This window comes from Argiope bruennichi, chromosome 11, assembly GCF_947563725.1.
Source record: "Argiope bruennichi chromosome 11, qqArgBrue1.1, whole genome shotgun sequence".
In the NCBI taxonomy this organism is placed as follows: Eukaryota; Metazoa; Arthropoda; class Arachnida; order Araneae; family Araneidae; genus Argiope; species Argiope bruennichi.
Genome location: NC_079161.1, coordinates 81445192 through 81471946, shown reverse-complemented (window position 1 = coordinate 81471946; position 26755 = coordinate 81445192). Strand labels below are relative to the sequence as shown.

Below are 26755 nucleotides of genomic sequence, written 5' to 3'. Positions count from 1 at the left end.
AGGTTTACTTTATTATGAAAATTGATTTGAATATAACCAGAGAGGGATATAACGACAAAAGCTGTTATCCCAATTAATTTAATCTTTTAATTTGAGTTTTTGTCAGCGCGATGGCAATGAATTAATAAAATCTAATTTTTTCAATGACAAGCGTAACATGCTCATGCCTTTAAAATTTTAATTTTTATTACGTATAATAAATATTCTTGGAAAATATACTTAAGATATTTTTACAAAATTGATGAAAATTATATGGAAAATTAATAATTATCATTAAAAATATATATATATTTTTTAATTTTGAGATATTGTAAAAATTATTCTTATGCTGTCATAGTTTCGAAAGTTATCGCAGATCACCTCACTCCTCTAAATTTCTCTAACATTTACCAAGATACAAATTCCCACCCTCTAAAGTACATATGTTCCAAATTTTATAGCTTTAAGTCAAATAGTACAGCTTGTAGAACGTCAATACAGACACAGATTCATTTTTATCATTAGTTATCAATATTTCAACTACAATCTGCCCAATATTTCCCGCTATAATCACCGAAAAATGGAAATTCTGTTAATTTTGGTCATTAGAATATATAAAAGGAAACTATTGTAACCGTGAAAAAATTCGATCTGCAGTTTTTTTATGAATCGCCGTATCTTGGACTTCTTTGGATTCCAAAAATATATTTTTGGATTTATATTTTATATTTCATGTCTTATATATATTTTATGTCTTACATGTTTTATATTTTCTTATATATTATATATTTTATGTCTGCCTGTCAATTTATGAACAGGGAAATCCACAAACCCGCCTAGAATTGTAGCCATAAAATTTGTAGTTTTGGACTTTTTTTTTTAATCAAATTTACAGATTTTTATGAAATTCTGGAAGATGATTCATTACTGAATTTATATGAAGAAAACAAATAAAAAATCATCATTGAATTTAATACTACAAAATTCTGTTAGGTGCGCTCTTAATAGTGTTTACAATACATCGAATAAACTGAATAAATCATTCTCAGGAAAATTTTGTTCAACTTTTAATGAAAATCTGATCATAAGAATGTGTTCATAAATCTAAATATGCATTCAAAAAATGCCATCCTTTAAAATCAAAAATCATCTGCGTGAATAAGTGGAAATACCCATTTTTCAGTTGATGGCCTAGAATTCTTCGAATAAATAAATCGCGGGAATGTGTAAGTTCACCTTAGGTCAATATCACACAATTAGAAACATCAAACAAAATGCAAATTTCAGTATTCATTGAAACGAACGTATCTTGAGAATCCAACCTTGACGATTCCCACAGCGAAGTTAAAAAAAACAAACAAGCAAAAATAAAATAGAATTATTCATTTGAATGATTACGGACAAAAGTGAGATATTGTATACAAATGCAAATTAATCTCGCTCTCAGTACCACTTTTCCCGACTCGATTTCGTCTGACCTTAAAAGCTTCACACCTGCCTCCGCCCCTCAGTAGGTTAAAGCGCCACCTGTTCCTCGAGAAATCGTTTGGTGGAAGGGATCAGTGGGTCAGTTTGCTAACGATCTCTAAGGAACATGATTTCCATTACCTCTGGGATAATCTTCTTTTCTCTTGCATGTGCCGTTTATGGTGAGTGAAATGTATCTATCATTATGTTCTGTCTTTTGGCAACAAAGACAATAATGAGTTGCATGTTTTTTTAAAAGGAAGAGTATATGAATATAATAAAATGAACCGTAAAAAATATATATCATGTATAGTATAAATACATGTATGTTTTGTAGTTATAATTATTGAAAATGGAATAATTCTATTAAAACATAAAATAGTATAGAAATTGTGTAAAAGTTCCTTGAGAAAATTTCAATTTATTTAAAAAAAAATAGAATAAAATTTTTTTCATCTTTTATATGAATGAAGAAAAACGATTTCATAGGGTTTAATAATGGACGAACGTTCGAATTATAGAACTCCATATTACGTAAATATATTATGAACAGAATTTTTTATTTATATAAATATAAAATAAGCTCTAAAATTCTTTGATAAAATTTCATAGAATTTCTAGAAGATATACAAAAAAATGAAAGTTATTCAAGAACCGTGACTACCGTTTACTTGAAGGGTTATTGTATTTCTGTAGAATTTATGAATGTTCCATTGTTTGCTAGTTTTTTTCGTAAAGTTATTCATGAGTTACTTTTCTTTCAAATAATTTCCCGTTAAAAAATACTTTAAATGTATTTTCTTTGTAAGTTTTTACATTTTTACCTTGCTTCACTCTTTTTTATTCACATTATACTTTTTTTTTAAATAAAAGTTTTAAAAAATGTTTCATTTTACTTTTTATTTTGCGTTATTGAAAGGTTTAAATACAGAATGTTGTAGTAATATGAAACTATGAATACTTTTGAGAATAAGAAATTTTAATTTCCCAGAAGAGTTAAAATTTATAATTTTTGAAATGAATATGCGGTATAAATAATTTTTGATATCTTCTGGAACTGCTATGATCATTTAGCTGTGAATAGCAAACTGATTAACATTTCATTTCCATATTGTTTATCTATTCAACAAAAAACAAGCAGTAGAGCACATCGGTATGAATGTGTTAAAATCTTTTGCTGAAGATTGAATGAAACTCACTAAAAGTCAAAAGAATGAGAAAATTCGATCATTCTAATAATTAAAAATAAAGAAAGGAAATTCGAACCTGTAATATCTGAAATGTAATTGCATGTTAATATTTTAGACTTGATTCGCTCGCCCTAATTGCATTAGTCAATGAATTCTACTATGCATAAAGCATCAACCATTTAACAAAAAGAATGCCAGCCTAAAAACATTATCACGATAAAAAAACAAAACAAACGACAACCGATATTTTGAAATATATTAAAGAAACAGTTCGCAATAAACTGAAAAGAAAACTAATAGTCATTTTTGTTTAGTTGCACGAGAACTATTAAAATATTCTAACTCATTATTTCCAATATTACTATATTGTTGCACACTGTTATATAAATGAAAATAAATGTTAGAATATGATATTTAAAATCAAGTTTATTTTATTTAGTTTATTCAAAATTTACTTAAGTTTTATCTAAGTTTAAAATTTTATTATCTAATAAAAATTATTAGATAATAAAATAATTTTTTAAGTTTTATTATCTAAATACCTTTATATATCTTAATATATAATGGTATTTAGTTTTTTTTAAAAATTTATTAATATTAGAAAGCGTTATAAGCGTTATATAATCGTTATCATTGCAAAATTAAATTAAAGTCACGCATGTAACGCATGTAATCGATAAAAAGCAAAGAAGTTACTGAGAAAGAAATATTGATTGGTTGATTTTTAATTACTTATAAATCTAGTAGGAATTTTGGGAACCCCTTCTTTAGAAATCCCACTTACTGCCTCGGCAGTATCTACATGGGAAATTTGGTAACCGAAACTCTGTGTTATAGAATGTTTTGATCGAATTTTGCATCAGACATGACGTAATTCAGAAAATGAATTGAACCTATAAATAATATTAGGTCAAAAATGCAAGAATCTTAGTAATTAAGTCAATTCATCATCAGTGAATTAGTATAATTACAGCATTCAATCTTCAAAGGAATTGCGAAGTACATATTTTAATACGTTGTTATCTGAATGCCTTTCTAAGCACACAGATTATATTTCCAAGCGAAAGTTTTATGCACAAGCAGTTTATTGAAAAACAGCTAAAGAATTTTTGGTACAAAAATTCTTTCAATATTATAAAAAAATTGCTTATTAATAATTTAGTATTATATACATCAAATGCATTTATTTTATGAATTTTATGAAGCATTTTATTTAAGATGAGATATGATTTTTAAAAAATATTTTTATTATCATCAAATTTGGTAATTCTTTTGTAGAAATGCAATTCATTAGTGATAAAGAAACAAAAATTAAAATTGTTTCTACTATTCCGAAATATAACGATTTCCATACATGATTTATCCAGGAAAAATAAACTTTTCTAAAAGCAAACGATTCTTCAAAAACTAAAGTCTTTATAATTTATTATTTCTAAATCGTTTTCCATTCTCAAAATAGTCTTTTTTAAAATTCCGTAGCATCTGCATATGCATAGGAAAAAATAAATATAATTGAAAAAAAAAAAAAAAATTCAGATTTTTTTTTTGTTTTTGTTTTTTCAAATTAAGGGCGACCGTGATTTATGTGTAATAAAAGAAAGAGAAATTTTAACGAGCTAATCTTTTAAAAGTTAAATCCTTTTAATTAGTCCAATCGATTTTGGAGCCAAATAATGGAAATTTTCTAAATACAGGATAAAGTAAAAAAAAAAAAATTGATGCATCTCATATAATTTGCAATATTTAATAAAATTATACTCATGTATACATGCAAATATCTCGGATCCATAGTTTGAGATGAAACTTTACTAACCTGCTTCTACTAAAGTAAATGAAATTTTTCTAAATCTTCTTTCACAAAAATAAGGAATTTAAATTTTGAATGATGCCAAATAATCCAAGATGCCTAGTTATTTTTAGATGCATTGTCATTTGGCGATTTTGCATTGATAGTGATGTGCTTCATCAAAAAATGTCAGTAATTTTATGAGTTCTTATTAAAACCCGAACGAAATATAAATATCGGAATTACTCGACTGATTCGAGAGGTCTGCTAACTTATGCTATAATGATGTTTAATCATCTGGGATTCATTTAATAAATGAAGCAGCAATATTGCCTCCCAATCGCCTTTGACGACCAACTGATTCTTTGAGTATATTGACCATATTTAATTTCAGAAAAAATTCTAATGTATGATTTGTTGTTCATGATTCTAATCAACGAAGAGTTTCTATCAAATGCTAATAGATATTGAAATGTATTGTTTTAACAGCCTTGCACTTTCTCATGACGTTATAATGCCTTAAAAAATGAAACTGGTTAATCTCTCTCCTAATTGAATATTGTCTTTTGAAATGTATTAACTTCACTTTCTTTTTTTAATATAAAGTTGTGCATATAACAAGCATTTTTTTTTAACAGCGTAAGAGAATAAATTAGTAAAATATTTGATGAAATTAAGCAAAGGGGAGAATTTCACTACATCAGCGAAGTGTTGCAGTTATAGAAGTGTACATTGTTGAAAATCATGCAAAACATTTTCTTAAAAACTGTAGAAATAATGTAATTGTATTCGAAAAAATTACACGAATTAGTATCATTAAAAGGACATTTCCTTAAAATTTTTTTTCTTTTTTTATCGTATAAAAACGATTTTATGCTATTATATTAAGTGGAGCTATTGCGAAATAACTCAAAGATTCATTTAATTTTAAATGAATTTAAATTTTTAAAAATTGTTCTGAGATGCACATTCCTACATTATAAAGTATATTTGTGCCATTTTTTAAAAAATTAGGACAAACTTTCTGAGGAACACCTTTTAAAACGCCAACAAGCATGCGTTTACATTATCCTTTATTAGTCGTAGACTTTGTAAACCAACTTTAACTTATTGAAATTTTTCTTAATCCGAGACACAGTTTAAAAAATTGGTTAATAATTTGATCTAATAAACTTGGTAGTGAGGTTAGTTTTAGAGATATTTAATGATCTAAGATTCATTAATTGAGTAAAACATTATTATCTTTTATTACTAACCGAATTCGATTTAATGATCGTTTCACCATCAGCTATTAAAGGGCTCTTACTTTCATTCTCAAGGATTAGCGTTTCCTTTGGCCTTTACTCAGAGTGTGACGAAATCCTTCGAAATTACAGGCATTTGGTCCTTGAGTTTATTCGATCAAGTATTATTTTACAGGAAGAAAAACGAAAGTTGGGCGTGGTGGAAGTCAGTCATGCTTGTCTTTGACCTTTATTCGTTGAAATTTTGTGAGTTTAGAGTTTTAATTGTTCATACAATTCTAGACTTTTCTAAACAATTTGAAATTCATTATTTGTGGAAAATGTAAGGAATTTTGCTCTATTTTTCTGTTCTAATCTAGCCCTTGGGTGATTTGTACCAGTTTGGGCTTGTCTGTACCAAATCTATAAAGATCTTGTCTATTAAATTCATAATTTTCCATTCAGTCCATGCCATTGAATATATCAAAACAAATAGATAGTGGAAATTATTAAGTAAATAATCAAGCTTATATTTGAACTTTATTTGGCAGAAATTCATGAGGAACAAATAATTAGAATTCGAGAATTATCTAAACAATCATAAATGAATAAATCATTTTTGAATAAAAATAAGGGAATTTTTTTTCAAATTTAATTGATACTGTCCTTGGCCAGTTTTGACCAGTTTTGTCCTATCTGTGCCAACTTTTATAAGATCTTGCATATTTAATTCACTGCTGTATGAAATCAGAGTGGATAAAAAAATCAGTGCGAATCTAAATATTTCAAGGGATTTTTAAATGTGGGTTAGGCATTATTTTGAAATATGATCTATATTCAAAACAATTTGTTTTAATCTTTCAATTTAAAATCAAATTTTTAATCTTACAATATACAAATTTGATTTATTATGTTCTAAGTAAAATTCACTGTTTCTGGCATTCTATCAATTCAAGATTATTAATAAGTAATCAAAGATTTTTCTTTTAGTTTTTAAAGAAAGCATTTGGAGAAAATATTAAAAATTTAATCTTTGTTTAAAGTTACGTTAAGGGAAAAATTACGATAAAAGATTTCTCAAATATAATTTTATTGATAAATTGGAAAATAGAATTTTTCTTTCATGGGAAAAAAGAAGGCTAAACCAAATTAGTAAAACCAAGAAGCACAGATAGAAATACTTTAAATAAATCAGAATAGGAATCATATTTAAAATGTATTTTTAAAGAATGTTTGGGATTTTTTATTCATATAATATTTATTTTTACTCATGATATTCATTCATTTATTCCTCTCTTTAGAGTATTTTTTCTTTGTTCTTTATATTTTTTATAAAATATGTTATTTTCTACTATTTAGTGTATTAATAAGAGCATATTTATTTTTCACTTTTATGGTTTTTAAAAAATATTAGTCTTTAGTACATTTTATAGTTTATCATTATAAATGTTATAGAGCTTGGTCATCATTTTTTTTTCAAATTTACAATTTAAAAACGTTTTTGTAATGAAATTGAAATTATATTAAACACATATATGATAGTTAAATTACGAAAATATTCCCCTGCTTGGGAATTCATAATTATATAAAATTTTAAAACTTTAGCGCAATAAGAAATAAACTGTAAATTGATCTTTCCTTTTTTCACAAAAATAAAGCAAATGAATAAAACAAAAACCTATAAAAAGATTAACTTTAAAAAAACCTTGTAATAATGTTTAACTTTTACCATATCATTTTTCTTTATATATTATTTCAAAAAATGGAATTAAAAAATTAGAAAACACTTGTAAGATAGAAGAAGAATGTGAATTTACTTGTTACTATAAATATTAATAATTAATTACAATGTAAGTTCTTATATAATATACAAACAGAACTTTAGAATGACTTTTTATTATTTGATTCGAATGAATTTATTAACCTATTACACTGTAACTTCTAACTACAATGCTGATTTGAGTTAAATTTTATAAATACTTTCCATTTAACTGTTAAGACTTTGTAAAAAAGCAATGGTAAAAAAAGCAAAATTAATATTTAGTCAATAAAATAGCAAAATATTCAAAAGCACATTTTTCATGCTTAATTGAAGAACGGGAACGACCTGTGATGATTGACAGTAAAGGATATAAATTAGAGTACCTGAAAATCCGGGATGTCAACTGGTGAAATTTATTACACGTTATGATCACACAAAAAAATAAAGGTAATTGTTTACATTTATGAAGGTTTATGTTATTTAGAAACAGTCACCAGTGAAGCATAAGATTATAAAATAAATTTATTCTTCTTTTAATAAATATGCTGAACCTGAAATTGGGAAAAATTTCACTTTTCTTTAAAAATTTAATTTTAATTTAAAAATCTGCAGTTGTGGAAAATTATGGTTTTCTGAAAGACACTTTCATTCGGTTTTTTTTATTGTATTTATTTTCTACTTTTTAATATTGAATTTTTTTTTCTTAAAATATCAGTTATTATTAACACTAAAAATGAAAATTTTATTTAATCAAGGATTAACATTAAAATAGTACATTTTTATCAAGAATAAAAAAAAGTACAATTTTTGAGAATTCTACCATCTCAAACAAATGTATAAAGTGTTTAAAAATTCGTCCATTACAAAAACAAAACGATTCAAATTAAAGTGTTTAGTAAATTAAAGAAAACGATAATTTTAAATGAAAATTCAATGAATTGAAAGACTTTCATTTAAAAAAAATGTTGGGGTTTTGATATTTATAATAATAAATTCTTTAATATTTACATATGTTATAATAATAAATGGTCGATATGGTTTAAAATGTTTCAAAAATAAATTTAAAAAATTCATCAACTGAAATAATTGAATAGTGTAATAGTGTTTCTTTTTTAAATTGAAATTAATCTCATAAGTATAAAAATTCGATAATTATACCAAATTTCTTCCGAACTTTCTTAAGAAATTCTTTAACAGAAATTAAATTTAAATCTATTTAATTCTCTTATTTTTTTATGAAGAATATCTTTTAATTTTATTACTCAATAGCAAAGTTAGAAATGTGCCTCATTTGCGAGAAAGTAAAAATCTTAATGTTAATCCTCGACGAAATTCCAACCATCTATAACCAAAAGATTTTTAAATAACTAATTTTAAGACATATGATTAATTTATACAAAGTATTAAAATACAAAATTCTTTTTATCGTTTGCAATTTCATTTTAATTTTTAATAAAAATAAGAGCTTTACTATTTCGTAGTTTATCAAAAAACTGCAGTTTGCTCCAAACGATTTTTTTTAAAAAGGTTCATTTATTATTTTAAAAGAATGACGCAAAATTTAACTGATTACTTGTGTGGCAACCTATAATGGGTTTCCAACGTGGATAATGTAGCCAAGCAGATAATTTAAATTCCCAGCGTTCGCTAAAAACAAATCAATGAACCAATGAGAGAAAACTTTTTTTTTTATCAATTGAAAAAGCATTTTTTACTATCAAAGAGATAAAATAAATCTTATTTAAATATATCTCTTTCTCATGTCTTGGCTATTTTACATTCCATTCATTAAACAAATTTTTCACGCCTCTATGTTGATTGTTGGAGCAGTACTGCGCATGCGCAAAGGAAACATAGCTCATAGTTTTTAGTAAAAAAAATCATGTGAAAAAATTAATAATTTAATTAATTGCCAAGTTAATAAATTATTAATTTTATCAATTACTCTAAATCTTCTGTGCAATTCATAGTGTTTATAAGAAAAGTCTGAATAAAATTTATTCAATAATTAAGATTTTCATAGGCATAAAAAATGACATTTTAATTTTGTTTATATCGGTTCAAATTAACTAGATTATGAAATATTTAAAATCTCGGAAAAAAAAAATTCAACGAAAGGAAAATAATTATTTGCATGTAAGATTGTTAAAAATTACTTATTTTTTTATTGCAATAATTTACATTTTATAATAATGACTTTTGGAATAATGATAATAAATAATTGAATTATAGTATATTTTATTGTAATACGTCTAAGCGAAGCAAAAATTCATTTTGATTAAAAAAAATTAAACTCAGTTTTTGAAAATGCACGTTTCATGATTCAAATTATTTATTGGAGACTTCAACTCCATAATAACTAATTTAGTAAATTTAATTCTAAAATTAAAATATATAGAAAAAAATATTTGCCGACTTCTGGTTTAACGCGTTTCGGTTTTGAATTATGAGGTTTACAAGTAAGTTGACAAATATAATAGAAACATTCTTTTTCGGATTAAATGCTGTCTGAAATATGACAACAAAGCGAATTTTTCGACCTCTATAATAATTCTCCTCGCATATGTGAAAGTAAAGGGAAAAAAATTCTTAAAATCAGATGAAAGGTATTTGCCAATACAGCTTGATCACTCTCAGGAAATCAGACATTATGATTTCAATTTTTTAAAGGAAAATTTAACTTCCTCAAAGTATTTAAAAGAAAATTTATCAAGTAAACCTAATGAATGCCTCGTAAACCGATTTTAAAAAGGAAGTATAAAGTGTTTTGCTGTTTATAAATTCGAATTCGCTTAGAAAAATCCTTACACCATGTTTTTGATATCATTATGGATGCTTCAAGACAATATCACGTGGATGAAAACGTGGGCCAGTTTTCCTTGGAGAATCCTTGAAGATTTTTTTTTTCTTTTTTCGTTTAAAGTATGGAGGCGGAAGATTCTTTGCTTCCATAACATGCAATGACATATAATTTGTTTTTTTAGACCTGTTCAAGTCAGGAATGTAGTCATTATATTTATATATATAAATGATGTATATAATATATGTGATGTATATAATATAAATTATATATATAAAACGCTGATTTACATTTCTAAATAATTTTATTAGACATCTCGTTCTTTATTTCCATTTGTATAACCAAGACTTTTATCAAAATCTGTGTAGTAATTTTATATATATTAGTTAATGATAATTGTTTGTAAATATCATACGAAAACTTTAAAAAATATTTCTACTAATAATAAAGAGAAATGGAAGTGTGTGTTTCTGTGTGTAGGTCAGCGCTCGACAGATTATTTAATTTAGAGCAACTAAATTTGGTTTAGATATACTTTGTAAGATAGAGATATGTATTTAGAAGCTGCCTTTAAAAAATTTAATTACAATTTTAATTAATCAAAAATTAAGCAAGATTTTAGCATATCCCCTCATTAATTTTCAAAAATGCTATTTCATGAAATTGATTTGTATTTCATTTTAAAATATAAGAATTATTTTTTGAATGGTACCAATCCTATATTTTATTCTAAATTGTACATTCTCAAAAAAAAAAAAAACATTATTTTTAACAATAGATTTTATAGATGCGGTGAAATCCAAATCGTTTTAATTGTTTTTATCAAATATAATCACGTGAAATTTCTTTCATTGTTGAAAGATGAAGAAAGAATCTGCAAATTTTTTGCTTAATTTACATAAAAATCAAAAAGTCATATTGCATTAACCGCAAAAGACAATATGCAAAATGAAAATGATACTTTACTTTTAATGACACCTTGATGTCATGATGCTCAACGACATTAGGAACGTTCGTGTGCACAATAAATTAGAGCAGCTGTTATCAAAATAACATGGCTTTAATGTTTGTCACGTTTTGATGTTTCAAAACACTTTGTAGATGGTATCATAAATTTATCAAGTCACGTATAATAAATATATTTAAACGAATTAAACTCAGTCAATAGAACCTTTGGGAACCAGCTGGTGGCTAAAGGCTGTTATTTATGAAATAAAATTAGTTTTTAAATAAAAAAAAATATACCTCAGAAAATGATATTGGTTTTAGTTTTAATTCCGCTTGATTCCTTTATTTAGTTAGTGAGTCAAAAATCTTTAAGCCTGAGAGTGATACCTTCTTTTAGCCAATGTGCTCTTAGAGAACTTAGTTATTAGATAAAAGTCTAACTTAGATTCAACATATGAAAGAGTGTCTTCTTGAGGGATTTTCGAGAAAAATTGGTCCACATTTGTGTTTTGTTTTGGGGGAGGGAATGGAAATCTTCAATCTCAGCAGTAACTTACGCAATTTTTTACCAGCTTTCGAATAATATAATTAAGAACCTAATTAAAAATAGTCATCAAAAGTCAGAAAAGTCCAAGTAAAAAAAAAAAGGTAATTTGTTTCCATAGGTGATTCAATGCATACTGAACGAGAATTGTCGTTTTTGTGACAAATAGCATTCTTATATCGTACTCTCCTATATATACTCTGAAAAGTGATATTTAATTCTTATAACAAACTTTTACTAAACTTGATTGATTGTTTGATTTATGTTTCTTTATTTTGTTAAGTTTCTTGATTTGCTTAATGTTTCTAAGAATAAATTTTTTTTAAATTTCTATTCACTTTCTGACATACTAGAGCTCTTAAATTTTATACAGTAGTGTGTTTCCGACGACAACATTTCAATAATATAACCGGACAAATAAACTTTCTCTGAATGAACTTCATTCAAAATGTGATAGAAATCTACAAATATGATGATAAGTCCAAGTACCAAATTTCATCTATCTAGCTCAAACTCTGTTGGGATATTGTGTTCATAGACAGATAGGCAGACATAATTCCATAAATGTGTTTTTCGGATTCAGAGAGGTTTGAAATGCAGAGATTTTTCGAAACTTCGAATTGGAATTTTTTTGCCGTTTTCAATACACGAGGAAGAAAAAATGCACTTTTTCTCCTGATAAAAGGAAGTTTTTAGAAACTTTTTTATTATTATTATTCATATTCTCTAAGATAGCCAAAATGTGAAAAAAAGAAACTATGTTATTTCTTATTTGATACCCTAAATTGCTCAAAACCATGAAATAGATTCGAATAGTATTACACGATTATTCAAAGAATGCGATAATATCATTTGCTCACAACATTCTACGAATAGAATAATTTCATTTCCGAGTAAAATATCTGGAAACCAACCATGCATAAAGGTTATTGGCAACAAAAGCTTTATTTGTGTTTCCTGATCTTAATTCCTTGTTATTCAATGAAATGACCATAACAGTCTCCAAAATACTAAGAAATTTGACCCAGCTTTTAAACAAAGCCAGTGGGAGTGGTTTCTCTAAAACTTTCTCGCATATTCTCTAATAAAGGTGTTATCCTAGACAACTTGTATAGCACTGGAGTACAATAGCTAAGAAATAATATTAACCTTTTGATATTTTTATCGAGTCCATCGTGTGAGTCTTGGCGAGTATTTTTGGCGATTTATCTCTGGCATGTGATGAATAGTATCCGAAAGTAGAATTAGTATTTTAGACTCGTTTTTGCCAACTGATTAAAATAATTGGTAACTGTAGTAATTGACGCAAAACTACACTTGTAATAAAAAAGAAATCACTTACTGAATTTAATATATTTAATTCACTACGACTTTGAGTTATAGCGTTTACATGTTTCTAAAAATACTGACCGACAGACTGTCAATCCCTTGTGAGATTTGGCTTAAATTTGATAGGTGACTGAATAATAAATGCTAAATAAGAGTATCGAACTTTATCTATATAGTCCTTTTTGTTTTGTAGTGTTTGTTGTTGTTGCTTCTTATGGCACTTGCCATGGACAAGCCCGCTGTTACGAAGACAGCGATTTAAGCCGGAGGGGGAGCGCCTCTTGTTTTTATAGTAGCGCCAACTAGGACCAAGAGTACGACTTTGCTACTCACGCATCACTCATTCGCTTCATCAACCCCTTTTTACAGGAGGGCACATTCACACATCTCACAGATAGAACAACCATGCCCAAACCGGGACTCGAACCCAAAACTCCCAGATCACGGGGAAGGCGTGCTACCCCTATGCCAGGACGCCTATTGTTCTGTAGTTATCATGTTAAATTATATTCGAACAACCGCACAGACATAGTTTCCTTCTGAAACAGAATTTGCTCATAATTTGATAGAAATCTACGAATTTGGTATAAAGGCCGTATACCATATGTCATCCATTTAGGTCAATGCTAGGTGCTAAGTTTTTGAATTACTGTATTCACAGACAGACAGGCAGACGTATGGAAATTTTCCAAAAATGTGTCTTTCGAACTCAAGGGGATCTAAAACGTAGAGATCCGTCTCGAAAAATTTGGATTTCGAATTTTTTGATGTTTATTATACTTTCTCTATGCACTTATACGAGAATGAAAAATAAAACACCAATCAGCGTTTTATGGGTTTTATGTTCGCATTAATAATTTGTTCTTTGGCCAGTGTGGTTGAAGCATATTTATTCATTCCATAACAAACTACTTCCAATGCAAGTATTAATTTTGGAGAAAAAAAAATGCAGCATAAGAAATTTTCCAGAAAAAAAAAATTGATAGAAATATTTAATTGAATCTCTTCATTCTAGAACTTCCTGTGTCTAAACCAACATTATAGTATTTGGTTAGCCTGTCAGTCGTCCTCTTATATGTCTCGATAGCTCAAAAATTCAACACAATAGATAAATGAAATGTGAAAATTTAGTAGGAGATTTATACACCTAAACTGTTGATTTTATGAAATTTATAAAATAAATATGTTTATTGGAAGTTTGTCTATCCATCAATATGTATGTGAATACAATAACTCAAAAGTGGAAAGAGTTAGATGGATGAAATGTAGGATATCCTTTAATAATTTAAATTTTTTTGATCAAATCCATTAAAGTTAGTCCATCTGTCTATTTATTCATGTGTAAGTAACACGATAACATGGAATAGCTACAAGCTATATATATCAATTTTGCTATGTATCTCGACATACACAATACTAAGCGACATAACAAAATTGTAAATCTGTATCAAATTTTGAGCCAAATCGGTTTATGCAATTACAGGCACCGCGAGACTATTTTAAGGATGGGTATGATGACGAGGACGGCATTCGAGACTGATATATCTCATCAGTCTTCCGTTTTACATTAATAAAAGGACATTTAGGTATGATAGATTCAACGTGTCCCAGATTTTTAATGTAGTTTAAGCCTAATAACGCTCCGTTCAGAAGCAGCATTGTATGATATACTTTTTAATACAGTAAATAACCCTATAATGTTCCGTTCAGAAACGTTATAACGTTATTTGGGAGGGATCTCTCAATTTTTGTCTTGTCGTCGTTTTCAGGTGTCATATCAACGGATGACGACAACGACATATAATCTGGCAGCCCCAATTTCAGAATTTCCGCACCCTTTCAGAAAGAGAACGTTTAGTTCAAGACGTCAGATTTAAGGTGTATCAGAACCAGATACATGATGATCTTCCATGGAAGAGAGTACCGAACCTGGAATCCTCTGGTCTCGAAGCCAAGATCTTACCTTACGAGAAGTGACTCAACTGGCTTTAGATCTTCTTTTCTTAGAATAAGATTTGGAACTTGAATCCTGGCCATATAGCCGAGATTTTATCTTTGGGTCATTGTGATCTTTCAAATTCAAAATGATATTTTCAAAATTCAATCAAATTCAAGATATAAATTCCATTTTCTACACTATATTTTGAAGATTAATATAAAATTTACTATGTTGTGACAGTTTATGAGAAAGTTGAAAGAAGAATACCTCCTCTTGTACCTGTTACTCTTAACTTAGTTTTGTTAATGTCCCTTTTTGAAGCAGCACGAAGGCTGTATGGGAATGGGTATTGCAATTTTATTCTGCGGTCAAATGTAGTGGAAAACTGAGAACAGGTGCCTCTTCTCGAAATTTCCATACCACAAGAGGAGAGTGCATTCGATCTTCGACTAGACATTTGCATCTCTATCCTGTACCCATAAATATGCCAAATCCTTAGCAGCGGTAGGGTCATAAAGCCATCCGGTATCAAAGCCGGGATCTTACTGCCAATTACACTTTGAATTATTTCAATTATAAACCAAACCACTATGGTTTGTTTTATAATGACTTTTGTAATAAATGTCATCTGTCGAAATAAGTATTTGAAGATATTTCTCTCTTACACAAATGAGACCAATTGTGTTTAAAACTTTATCAATTAAATCACAATCAAATAATTCAACGTGCATTCTGCAAGTGATATTTTCTTCAGTTTACTTATGCATTGTGTGCAAATCAATTTAGAGACAATTTGATACTATTTTATTTATAAACTAGCCGCCTTTGGCGATCAGCCGGTTCGCCAATCTTAATGTTCGCTAAAATTTTAATAATTAAATATTTTATGCAATTTCTACTTTAATAACTTCTTCATCAAAATATTTTAAAACTTCAAATTTTGATTATCATATAATTCATTCATAATATTATAAAGGCCTTCAGTCATAACGTAATATGTATCTCTCTCATTTTCTGTTAGCACCCGTAGAATTTATGCTTTAAATTAAAGTGGAAAGAATTAATCTTCAATTAATATAACAATATTTTTTACTGAAACAAAGCATTTTTTTTATAATCTGATTACTGAAAATAGAGTCACTCAGCGTTTAAACTTTATGGGCACTAAAGAATATCTTTTTTAATTTATGTAATATCTCAAGAGTTGGTCAAAAAAATTTTCTTAGATTCATTATGAGCAGATCGATTAATTAACAATGTTTAAATTTAAATGCATCAAACACTAAGAAAATAAAACGAATCGTTTAAAATATACGGTCGAAAACAGGTTTAAAAAAACTACTTAAAAAACGATGTACTTAAAACTATAAACATATACAAAAAAATATATAACTAACATAAATACAATTTAATTACAAAAGCATGCAATTAACCTAAAAATAATTTAAATCATTGAAAACAGGTTAAAAAAAACTACTTAAAAAACGATGTACTTAAAGCTATAAGCATATACAAAAAATATATAACTAACATAAATACAATTTACTTACAAAAGCATGCAACTAACCCAAAAATAATTTAAATCATCCATTCATAACGGTTGTCACGGCAACAATCAGAACAGAATGCGCATGCGTGAATTTTCTTCGCCGGTTACGTAACGCAAATACGTGATTTTTTCTACGCCAGTTGGGGTAACGCTATGCGGATTAGAAATTTTTAATTTCCTTTATTCTGATTTATTTTAATTCAAAAGTACTTCAGAATGAATCTGAAAGATCGATTCATTAACAATGTTTCATTTTAAATGCATCAAACATTAAGAAAATAAACAGAATCGATTGAAATAATCCGCCGAGAAATTCTAACCCTAGCCTCATTACTGTTGGGAGAAAAAAAAGCTGAAGCCTTTCTCGTTTGTCGGTGGGTAAAATGGAAGATATTTTTGGCGGAAAAGTTGGCGGTGGAAAAAATGGAAGATTTTTTTGGCGGGAAAGTTAGTTTTTAATTAATAATTAAAATTCTAATTAAAAATTCGAAAAAAGGAACCCCAGGTGCACATTCCCAACCTCCAAGGTATACATGTACCAAATTTGGTAGCTGTATGTCAAACGGTCTGGCCTGTAGAGCGCCAACACACACACACACATTGAGCTTTATTATAAGTATAGATATAGATGTAAAGATACGCAGCCTCGAACGTAACCTTGATCTTATTAGAGATTGCTTTCTTTCGTGACCATGGCAATGTCCTTGGAATTAAAAGCATCAAAATTATCTAATCATTAATATTCGTACAAGTAATATACATCTTGCTTTTTATCGTTTTAAATTATGATGAGAATAAAGTGATAAATTGGAGACATAAATAGTAACCTGCTTAGATGGCCTATGATGAAAGAACAAAATAAAAATTTATAAGCAGACAGCATATTGAGCATTTCTGTATGGGAATTTCACAGATTCTTTCGCATGTTAGTCTGTAGACATTTTATCATAATTAAGAATTTATTGTATTAAAATTTAAATTCGTGACAATAATCCTATTGTTTAATTTTAAATGAGTTTGGCAATTTTGTTGAATTATTATAATTTCACACAGAGGTAAGTAACGCAATATGGCTTAAAATTTAACAAACTAATTGATTTTCTGAAAATTATTTTTTGAACGAAATTATGTTCGAATTCAAACAACTTCCATCAATTAATCGAAATTATCTTTAAGGTAAAAATTTTAAAGTGTTAACGAGTTGTTCATATAGTAAATACAATATTACTACAAAGTACTGTAAACAATATTAAATTTTAAAATGGAGCATCTATGTATATATAAAGACGAACTTTCTTTTGTATGTCTTTCAAATAAACCTACAGATTTTGTTCGACCTTGGTGGTATTTAGCACACGAGTTCTTTAAAGCCAGAGAAACGATCACTGTTAACTTCTCAAAGGTTAAAAATTATTCAAATTTTGAATGTTTTTCAACTATGTCTTCAGAAAATCTTATTAAAATATTTTTTTATACCGACTTAAAACTACAAAAATTTAATCTTTTAGGACAGCAATTTCGTTTACAAATATTTTTTTTAAAAATTTTAATAATTTTTTGAAAAGTGAATTTGTTATACAATTTGTAATAACGTTTTCATTGTTTTGATGACCATAATTGACCCAAGAACCATAATTTTATACGGGTGTGTGTGTGGAAAGGGAGGGGATTAAGATCTAATTGGAGAGTATGCGAGATTATTGTCACTGACTAATAAATGTATTCATTATAACAGATTAACATCCAGGAAAGAGGGCAACAAACTGGTCGCCAAAAATGACTAGTTTTGTATAAAAATCTTCTTTTATTACCTAATTACACATATTGTATTTTATGCACTTTTTGTGCATGTAATTAAGAATTCAAATAAAACAGAATTCTACAATTATCGTTAGAATGGCAAATTGCCTATGAGCATTAAATACTGCATTATTACTGCAAGAGGCTTTCCTCATAACTAGTTCATCAGATTTCAATCCTATGGCGCTTTCAACAATTTATTTAACATTTTGAAAATTAGAATCGATTGATATTGTTCATTATTGCTGCCTCTAATATCGGCGGCGAAAGAAAGAAGAATTTTCAAATTCCCCATTCGTAATTTCTCAAAAGTAATTCTTGGTTAAATTTTCTTGTTCCATATCATAAAATCCTTCACAGGCGCAATTTTTACTTTCTCGTTTACGTAGTATAATAATCATCAAAAGTATAGTAATCTTCAAAAAATTCGATATTGGGATTTTTCGCCAAATAACTCGCCAAGAATCACACGATAGATTTAGTAAAAGTGCTAAATACACTCCAAAAGTTAAAAATTCTGAATTATTGTATGCCAATGCTGTGTAAGGCGTTCTAAGGCATAACAAGCTTTATTATAGGGTATGCAAGGAAATTTTGAGGAGACCACCGCCGCTGGTTTTGCTATTTGGCTTCGACGGTAGAGCTTAGCGATTTCTTTGTCAGCAATCCATGTTTGAATGAAATTCCGGCAGTGAATAAATTAAACAGAAACAAGAATGCTCGCCTGCGCAAAATTGTGCTTCTCTAATCAGATCCTGACAAAAAGTTTGATTGCCCCAGAGAAAGAGGGGATAGATCCTGTTGTCCACGGTTTTATTGATTAGAAATTAGCATTAATTAACCAATAGCAATCTAAAATTCTAGAAACACCCTTTATGAACATTTTAATGAAATTCTGAAAGTATCTGATTTCCTAAACAGTGACTCATTTTGTGAAAAAAACGAACAAGGACAGATATCCAATTTACTAGACAATTCTGGGGCATTTCCTTTCCAGCTCTGTGACACCCAGTGTCCGATACATTCACCTGACCTGGTCAGAAGACCTTTATTCTACTGGATACACCTAACGCCTTGAACTTACAAATGTCGCAGACTGCCAGTGAACTTTTACATGTTAATGATGGAGTAATTAAATCAAGGATAAAAGAAATGATTCATTCAATCATTGATTATAAGAATTAAGCATGATTAGTATGATTTAAATGTATGAAAAATGGAAATTCTTTCTTTCAGCTATAAGTGTATTGAATAAAATGGCGGTGAAATGTTTTCGTAATTCAATTGTTTTAAAACAGGAACCATATTAGAACAACAATATGATTTTTGGGGTAATAGGGCGCATTTAATGCTTAACTCTGTTGTATTCTGAAGAGAATCTTGTATGTATTCGTCCACTGAAAACACTGAGTACACATTTTATTAAAATTCAAAATTTTAGCCGCCACATAATATATTATGTTTCATTTATATGGTTCATTGTATTTTTGGGTAATTTTATTTACATATACAAGTACAGGATATTGCCCGATACAACTGTGACTGAAAGAATGTTCTCTAGTCGAGTTTCTAGAATACTTCCATAATATAACGAGCTTTATGCTTAACTTCGTCATGTTCTTAAAGGAATCGGGTATGCACATTGGGATAGTATCTCTTCCCCATTAAAAACTGTGTACAAAATTTGATTAAAATTCAACATTAAAAGTAAAAGATGTACCAAATAACTGTGATTGCAAGTATTAAAGTTATTAAAAATTTAAATAGATATAGAATCATACATAAGCAGAGAAAAACTGGCAGACTCTTGATGGTTTTAGTATAAAATTTCTTAACATGGAATAATTATTGTATATAGCAAAGACATTCATGTATATCTACTAGCACAAAAACTTTTAGATCTGAAATGCCTGTATTTCAGATATAAAAGACAATACATTGCGGTTAATGTTATATTAAATAAAACTGAAAAGTACTTTTTGAATGAAGGTGAGCAAATAATATGGCTAATGTCTTCTTCTATTTACGCTTGTAATTTGTTGTTAACACTTTGATATACACGCAATCCATTTAGGGATGAAATTAGGCTTATATTGAGTAAATAAACGAAGATCTGAAAAATTATCTTATGTTTTAAGACTTCATCGTCAACTCCAAGCATTCATCATACCCAAGTCAATTCTGCCCAAATTTTCAATTAGACTGAAGAAGAGACTGGAGACTGAATTCTCCATAAACCATAGCTTTTGTCAAACATCATAAATAAAATCCTTTTAGCACCAATTATAAGTAAGATTGAATGAAACATTCTTTTAAACGGTACTTGGTAAAATATCGTTGATTGAGTAACCCAACTATTAATTTCTCAGCAAGACAATAATAGTCGAAAATGCTTTTTAGCAATAGCAATTGGTAGAACACCAAGAAATTTTTTTTTTTATCAAATACCAATTTCTCATTACAGCGAAATTTGAAACAGAGTTCTCCATATATAATAGTTCGATGGAATATTTTGAATCGAATTACTAAAATATCCATTTGTCAGCAGAGATTAGATGTGCGAAAAATTTTCTTAAGTGATAGTAATTTAGTAGAGAAACATGAACAGATTTTACCAAGTACTAATTTCTCAGAAGAGAAAAATTGGAAAAAAAAGTTTTTTCACTTGCCATTGCTGGATGAAACATCAAAGATAGAAGTACTAGAATGCCCATATCTCAACAGAGTTTAGATATGTGAAAAATTTTCTAACAAGAATTTATAGAGCATCATTAACAGATTTAACCAGGTACCAATTTCTGATTAGAGAAAAATTAGGAGGCAAGGTTCTCCGTAGGTAACAGCTCGAAAAACAACCACGGATAGAATTACTAGAATTCCCATTTTTCAACAGAATTTAGATGTGCTACAATTTTCTTAAGAAATGGCATTTAGTAGAGTATCATGAACAGATTTAACCATGTATTCAGGAACTCGATATCGTACCAAGGACAAAGAAAAATATGTTGGTTCACTTTGAAATGACAGAATTCTGTCTGAAAATTTCTGATAATTTTCAGAACTGGAAATGTTAAAGAGCTCAAATAAATTCTTACTGAAAAACGAAATTTGCTACTATTAGTGAATAATATTTTTTTAAAAAAGAGCGTAGACTTTAATATGTATAAAAAATCTCCAAGTGTGATGAATTCATAGAACAATTTTGCTCTTAACTAGAGTTTTTTAAAATTCAGATATAGGCAATTCATTTACAAAGATAAATTTAAAGGAACTTCTGCAAACGAAGACATCTCACCAAAAATCAAAATCTCGTATACTGTTTGATCTAGTTCTATATTACAGCAACATTTAAAAAAAAGCAAACAAGCATTCACACAAAAGAACTCTTTTTCTAAGATTTCTTCACCTAAGTTTCTTTTTTTTTAATTTCTAGATCGTTGTATAACAATCTATTAAATCTAAGCAATGAAAAAAATAGACCTCACACAGTTTGCAGAAGGAAGTTGTTCTGAAGACTCGGCCTCGTTTGCGGATGACCCACTTTCTGTACTTGTTTGACCAGTTAATTCTTATCATAAGACCTTATACCATTGTTATATGTGCTAAGGAACTCGTGGAGTGATACCGACAAAAGCGTGAGTTTTACCTTTTTAGTGAGTCAAGTAGGGAAAAGTACTGATTGGGTGAAATGGAAATTCATTGGACTCTTTTGTAAATGCACGTGGATGATTTTTTTTCTTTGATTCTCATTGAAGAAACAGCCTTTGCTTTAATTAGTTTATTTTTTTTTCTGGCGCAATTTTGTAAGATGAACTGAGAGGGCTTTCATTTGGTGATTTGGTCAGTCTCGATTATCGCAACAGAAAAAGAAATAAGAAGGAAGGATATTTACAATTACAACAGAATATCTTGTGTTTCCAATTGCATATGGGGTGAAAAAAATTGTTTACCGACGTTTATTTATGTCCAAGGCCGGGATAGCCTGGTTGGTAGAGCGTCGGATTCGCGTCCCTTAGGTTGCGAGTTCGAACCCAACGGCCGAAGATTCCCCGCGTGCTTGGTGGCTGACGCGCGTTAAATCTGTCGTGGTCACAAAGTCCTCCATGTCGAGAGTAATACCACTGGGGGTACTGGATCAGGGGTGATCGTTCTCTGATTCAGGTCTAAATTACGATCTGTGAGGAAATGATATTTGTGAATGAAGTCCGCCCCTTAAAAAGGGTTGTGACGTGTGTGTAGCTAAGTCGTCCTCTTGGCCTTAGATGGCGCTACTATAGAAACAAGAGGCGCTCCCCCTCAGGCTAAAATCGGCTGTCTTCGAACAGCGGGCTTGTCCATGGCAAGTGCCATAAGAAACCACAACATTTATGTCATTGCCAATTCTATCAATAATTCATGGACAGAAAAAATCGGATAGAAGTCCAAAGAAACTTCCTATTTGTAAGGACCTACATTGTTAATATGGAAGTCCATTTCTTTTTGTATAAGAAACACTTACTTTTCTTTTTACCTTCTTGTATATGAAGCTTACTAAGTAAAAAAAAATACATTAACTAGCAAAAAACAAAAAAGTCTTCTTCGATTTTTTTTTTTTTTGATGGATCATCACATTTTAGACCTCTTACAGACAAAAAAGTTTCAGAATTAATGTCCACCTCGTGAAAACGCTATTTGAAAGCTAGAATGATATAGAATCAATTTCTGTACTACTTTGACTAGTTAATTCTTATCATCATAAGCCAGCGTCCTGGTCTAGGGGTAGCGCCTCTTCCTCATGATATGGGCGTCCCGGGTGCGAGTCCTGATTCGGGCATGGTTGTTCTTCCCCTGTGTTCTATCTGTGAGGTGTGTGAAAGAGCCCTTTTGTAAAAAGGGCTTGTGCAAGCAAGTGTGTGAGTGTCATCTTCATATGAGCTAGAATTCAGACTTCTGCTAAGGGGTCGTTACTCTCAAAAGCTACTGCACCCTCTTTCCGTGGTAACGCTGGCACGACATCATCATCATTAATTCTTATTATAAGATTTTATATCATTATTGTATGTGTCAACAAAGCAATACCGGTAAAAGCATGGAGATGAATGTTTTTGAAATTTTCGAATGTTTTCTCGAGTCAAGTGCAGAAAAATACTTTTTATGGGAAATGGAAATTCATGGGACTTCTTTGTAAGGATATATTAAAATTGCTTCCTTTGATTTACATTTAAATAAGCGGGAATGGTCCCCTCAAAATTTTCTCGCGTACTCTTTAATAAAAGTATAATCCCACATCCATTCTGAAAACTGTGGACCTTTAGTAAGGCAGAAAACACCTTGCCTGGCATTGGAGTACAATAGTTACGAAATTTTAATTTTCGGTGTGAATTTAACATTTTTATTGAATCTATCGTGTAATCCTTAGCGAGTGTTTTAGCAATTAATCCCTGTCATGCCGTTTACAGTATTCAAAAATCGAATTCGTATTCCAGACGCGTTTCTTCCCTACCTGTTGAAACCAAAATTTGGCACATAACTACAATTGTAGTTACAAAATAGCCTATCAAACTTCGTATATTTCATTCCATTTTTTAGTTTTCATGTTTGCGTGATTCTAAAAGTACGGACCGACGGATGTTTAAACCCTTTTTGGATTTGGTTCAAAGCTTGATAGGTGTCTATTTAATATATATTAAACCTATGCATCGTATATTAACCATCTAACCCTCTTTTTTTGTTGTTATGTGTTAATTTACATTTGAATACCCGGACAGACAAATTTCCTCTGAATAGAATTTGTATAAATTTGATAGAAATTTACAAGTTTGGTGTAAATACCCTATACAAAATTTCGTCCTACTAGCTGAAAGCGTTTTTGAGTTAATCATTGTTAGAAGCCATCGGACAGACAAACATTTTTTTTAATTGTGTCTTTCGAACTCAGAGAAGTCCAAAAATCTCCAGACCTCTCTGGAGATTCGTTCGAAATCTCCAGAACGAATTTTTTGATGATTAAATACTTTTTACTTTTTATACAAGACAGCAAAAAGTGACATTTGCTTTTATAGTATTTTTTTCGTTGGGAATGTTTGAAGCGTTTAATAAATTATGAGTGCTTTGAACAGCGGGATTTGATAATTTGGGCAGCCGTGGTTTTTATAATAGAGGCAAGATAAGTAAAAAGGGCTTTGCATTTGCAACTAAATATATTATTCCGATTAATAACAGAATACATAATACATATCCGATACATTTTCTGGATATGCTGATCGAAACAATTAAGTCTTTCGATATTTTATTTTCAACATCAGCAATTCTTTCAATTATCTGTGGACAGTAAGAATTCTTTAAAATATATGGATGAGGCTTATATATTACACTGTCAATATAGGCCTTGCATATTCCTATATAAGATTTATTTCAATATTAGAGGATTATAACCATTTCATCACCATTTAACATATTTTAGTGTAAAATCGCTGATAATATCATCATAATTTAAGGTTTTATTTTATCTATTTTGAATTTATAAATGAAATGTGTAAAAAAGTAATTCGTTCTTAAATACTGTTGAGTCTTAAGTAATTCTTTTTCATTATTCTTATTTTTTATTTGATCGAAAGGAGATTAAAAAAGAAATCTCAATTTGCTAAGGATTGATAGAAACGAAATATTCAGAAACTCTTGCGTTAATATTCAAATATATACACATTCGAATTAAAAAAAAAAGCTTTTTTTGTTAGTAAAATCAATTAGTGGTGCAAGGTCCATTGTGTTCACAATCCTATAGGAGCAGTTGTTCAAACAAAAACAATTTCAAACTGTATCTTTCCCACTCAGGGAAAGTGGAAATTTATTTAAATTTCAAAGCCGAATTTTTTGACAATTATAAAACTTCTATCTTTTATGAGAAAATTGGCAAAAGCAAGAAACACTACAAAAAGGAATTGAAAAGTCCAATACCAACTTCTATTTAGTCGCACGAAATCTATAAAAATATTAGACTGGTTTTGGCATACAAATCATTTTTAAAAATATAATTTCTACCTATAACTTTATACATCTAACTAAAAGTAAAAATTTTAAAAAAAGCTAAAATCAGCTGCTGAATTCACTACTTAATGTTGTTCATAAATACGATGAAGTATAAGAAAAATGTTCGTAATAAATAATTAAATAGTTAATTTTTTACTAATAAAATATGATTGATCATTTATTTGTCACGAAGTAAAAAAAAAAGTAATATAAAGGGTACAGATTATTTAGTTTTAGTATTGGTATTTTTACTGAGTGAAAATATAATTTATATTTTAAAGCATTTTTACATATTTGCTATCACGTTGCCACTCATAATATTAAATATAATTTTATTTAGTTCTCAGAAAATTTTTATTATTAATGGAAGAAATGAATTTCTAATTCATTTAAAAAATCGTTTGGTACGATTTGTTATTTTCAGAAAAGCTATGTTATTTAAAGAAATTTGGAGCATGCGACATCTTTATTTTAATTAAAAATATAATTGCAATCGATAAAAAGATTCTGTGCATTGTAATATTCTATACGAAAGCAATTTTTATATAAAAAATTAAATATTATTTTTTTAAAAATCAGTGTGAATATATTTTAATCACTAGTAATGGCCGAGTATATAAGCAAGTATTACAATGCAATTTAAATCTTAGATAGTAATATGATTAATTCAAATCGATTGAAAATTTTGATAATATGATTAAATTAACTCAAGTTCATGAAAATAAAATAACGCACTATAATTTTTAGCAAGTGAGCTAAAAAAATACATAAAAATAATTAAAACTTTTCACTTTCTGATATTCAGTATGTTAAGAAAACTTATTAATTTGTCTTCTATGATGTTTCTTATAGGATCAGTTTTTTGCTTACTAGTATAAAATGAATTTTGATATTTTGGTAAATTTGTTGGTATGAAAAAAAATTGTGTATGTATTTCTGATCAGACAAATCTATCACACTTGCAGCTATTAAAATTTTACGCAAAAATTATCGTAATAGTGTTCAAAATTTTAATAGCTTCATACAATAGATTTTAAACCCGAATTGCAAGATTTAATACAGAAAATTGTTTACATTTTCTACAGGTATTTGCTGGTAGTATCATTTCTGATGATTTTAGGAAAATAATCTGTGCGGCTTCAAACATCTGATATAAAAATTGAAATACTGTTAATGAATTCTGGAAATTTTTTAAAAATGTGTCATATTTTCCAAAAATTTTTAAGAATTAAAGTAAAATTGAAGCAGCCAACTTTCCATTCCGTTTTCATTTTCAAATATTTTGAGGCGATAATTCAAACTTTTCTAATTTAAAAGAAGAACGTTAAAGATACCTTCATTTACTGATTTTTAATTAAGTGTTTTTCTGATATGTTCAAAGATTTTCTTTAACGATCCACTGATAATTACCATATTCTCTGATTTTTTTTT

The 26755-nt window shown here is 28.6% G+C and overlaps 1 protein-coding gene across 1 annotated transcript in view; it reads left to right on the top strand.

Annotated features, from left to right (window-relative positions):
• The first annotated feature begins 1490 nt into the window (after positions 1–1490).
• The window catches only part of LOC129957210 (protein obstructor-E-like), a 39439-nt gene continuing 14174 nt past the window's right edge, over positions 1491–26755 (top strand). Inside the window, exon 1 of the mRNA XM_056069433.1 lies at positions 1491–1628. Coding sequence (XP_055925408.1) covers positions 1574–1628 — 55 coding nt within the window. The 5' untranslated portion in view covers positions 1491–1573. The remainder of the gene's footprint in view (positions 1629–26755) is intronic.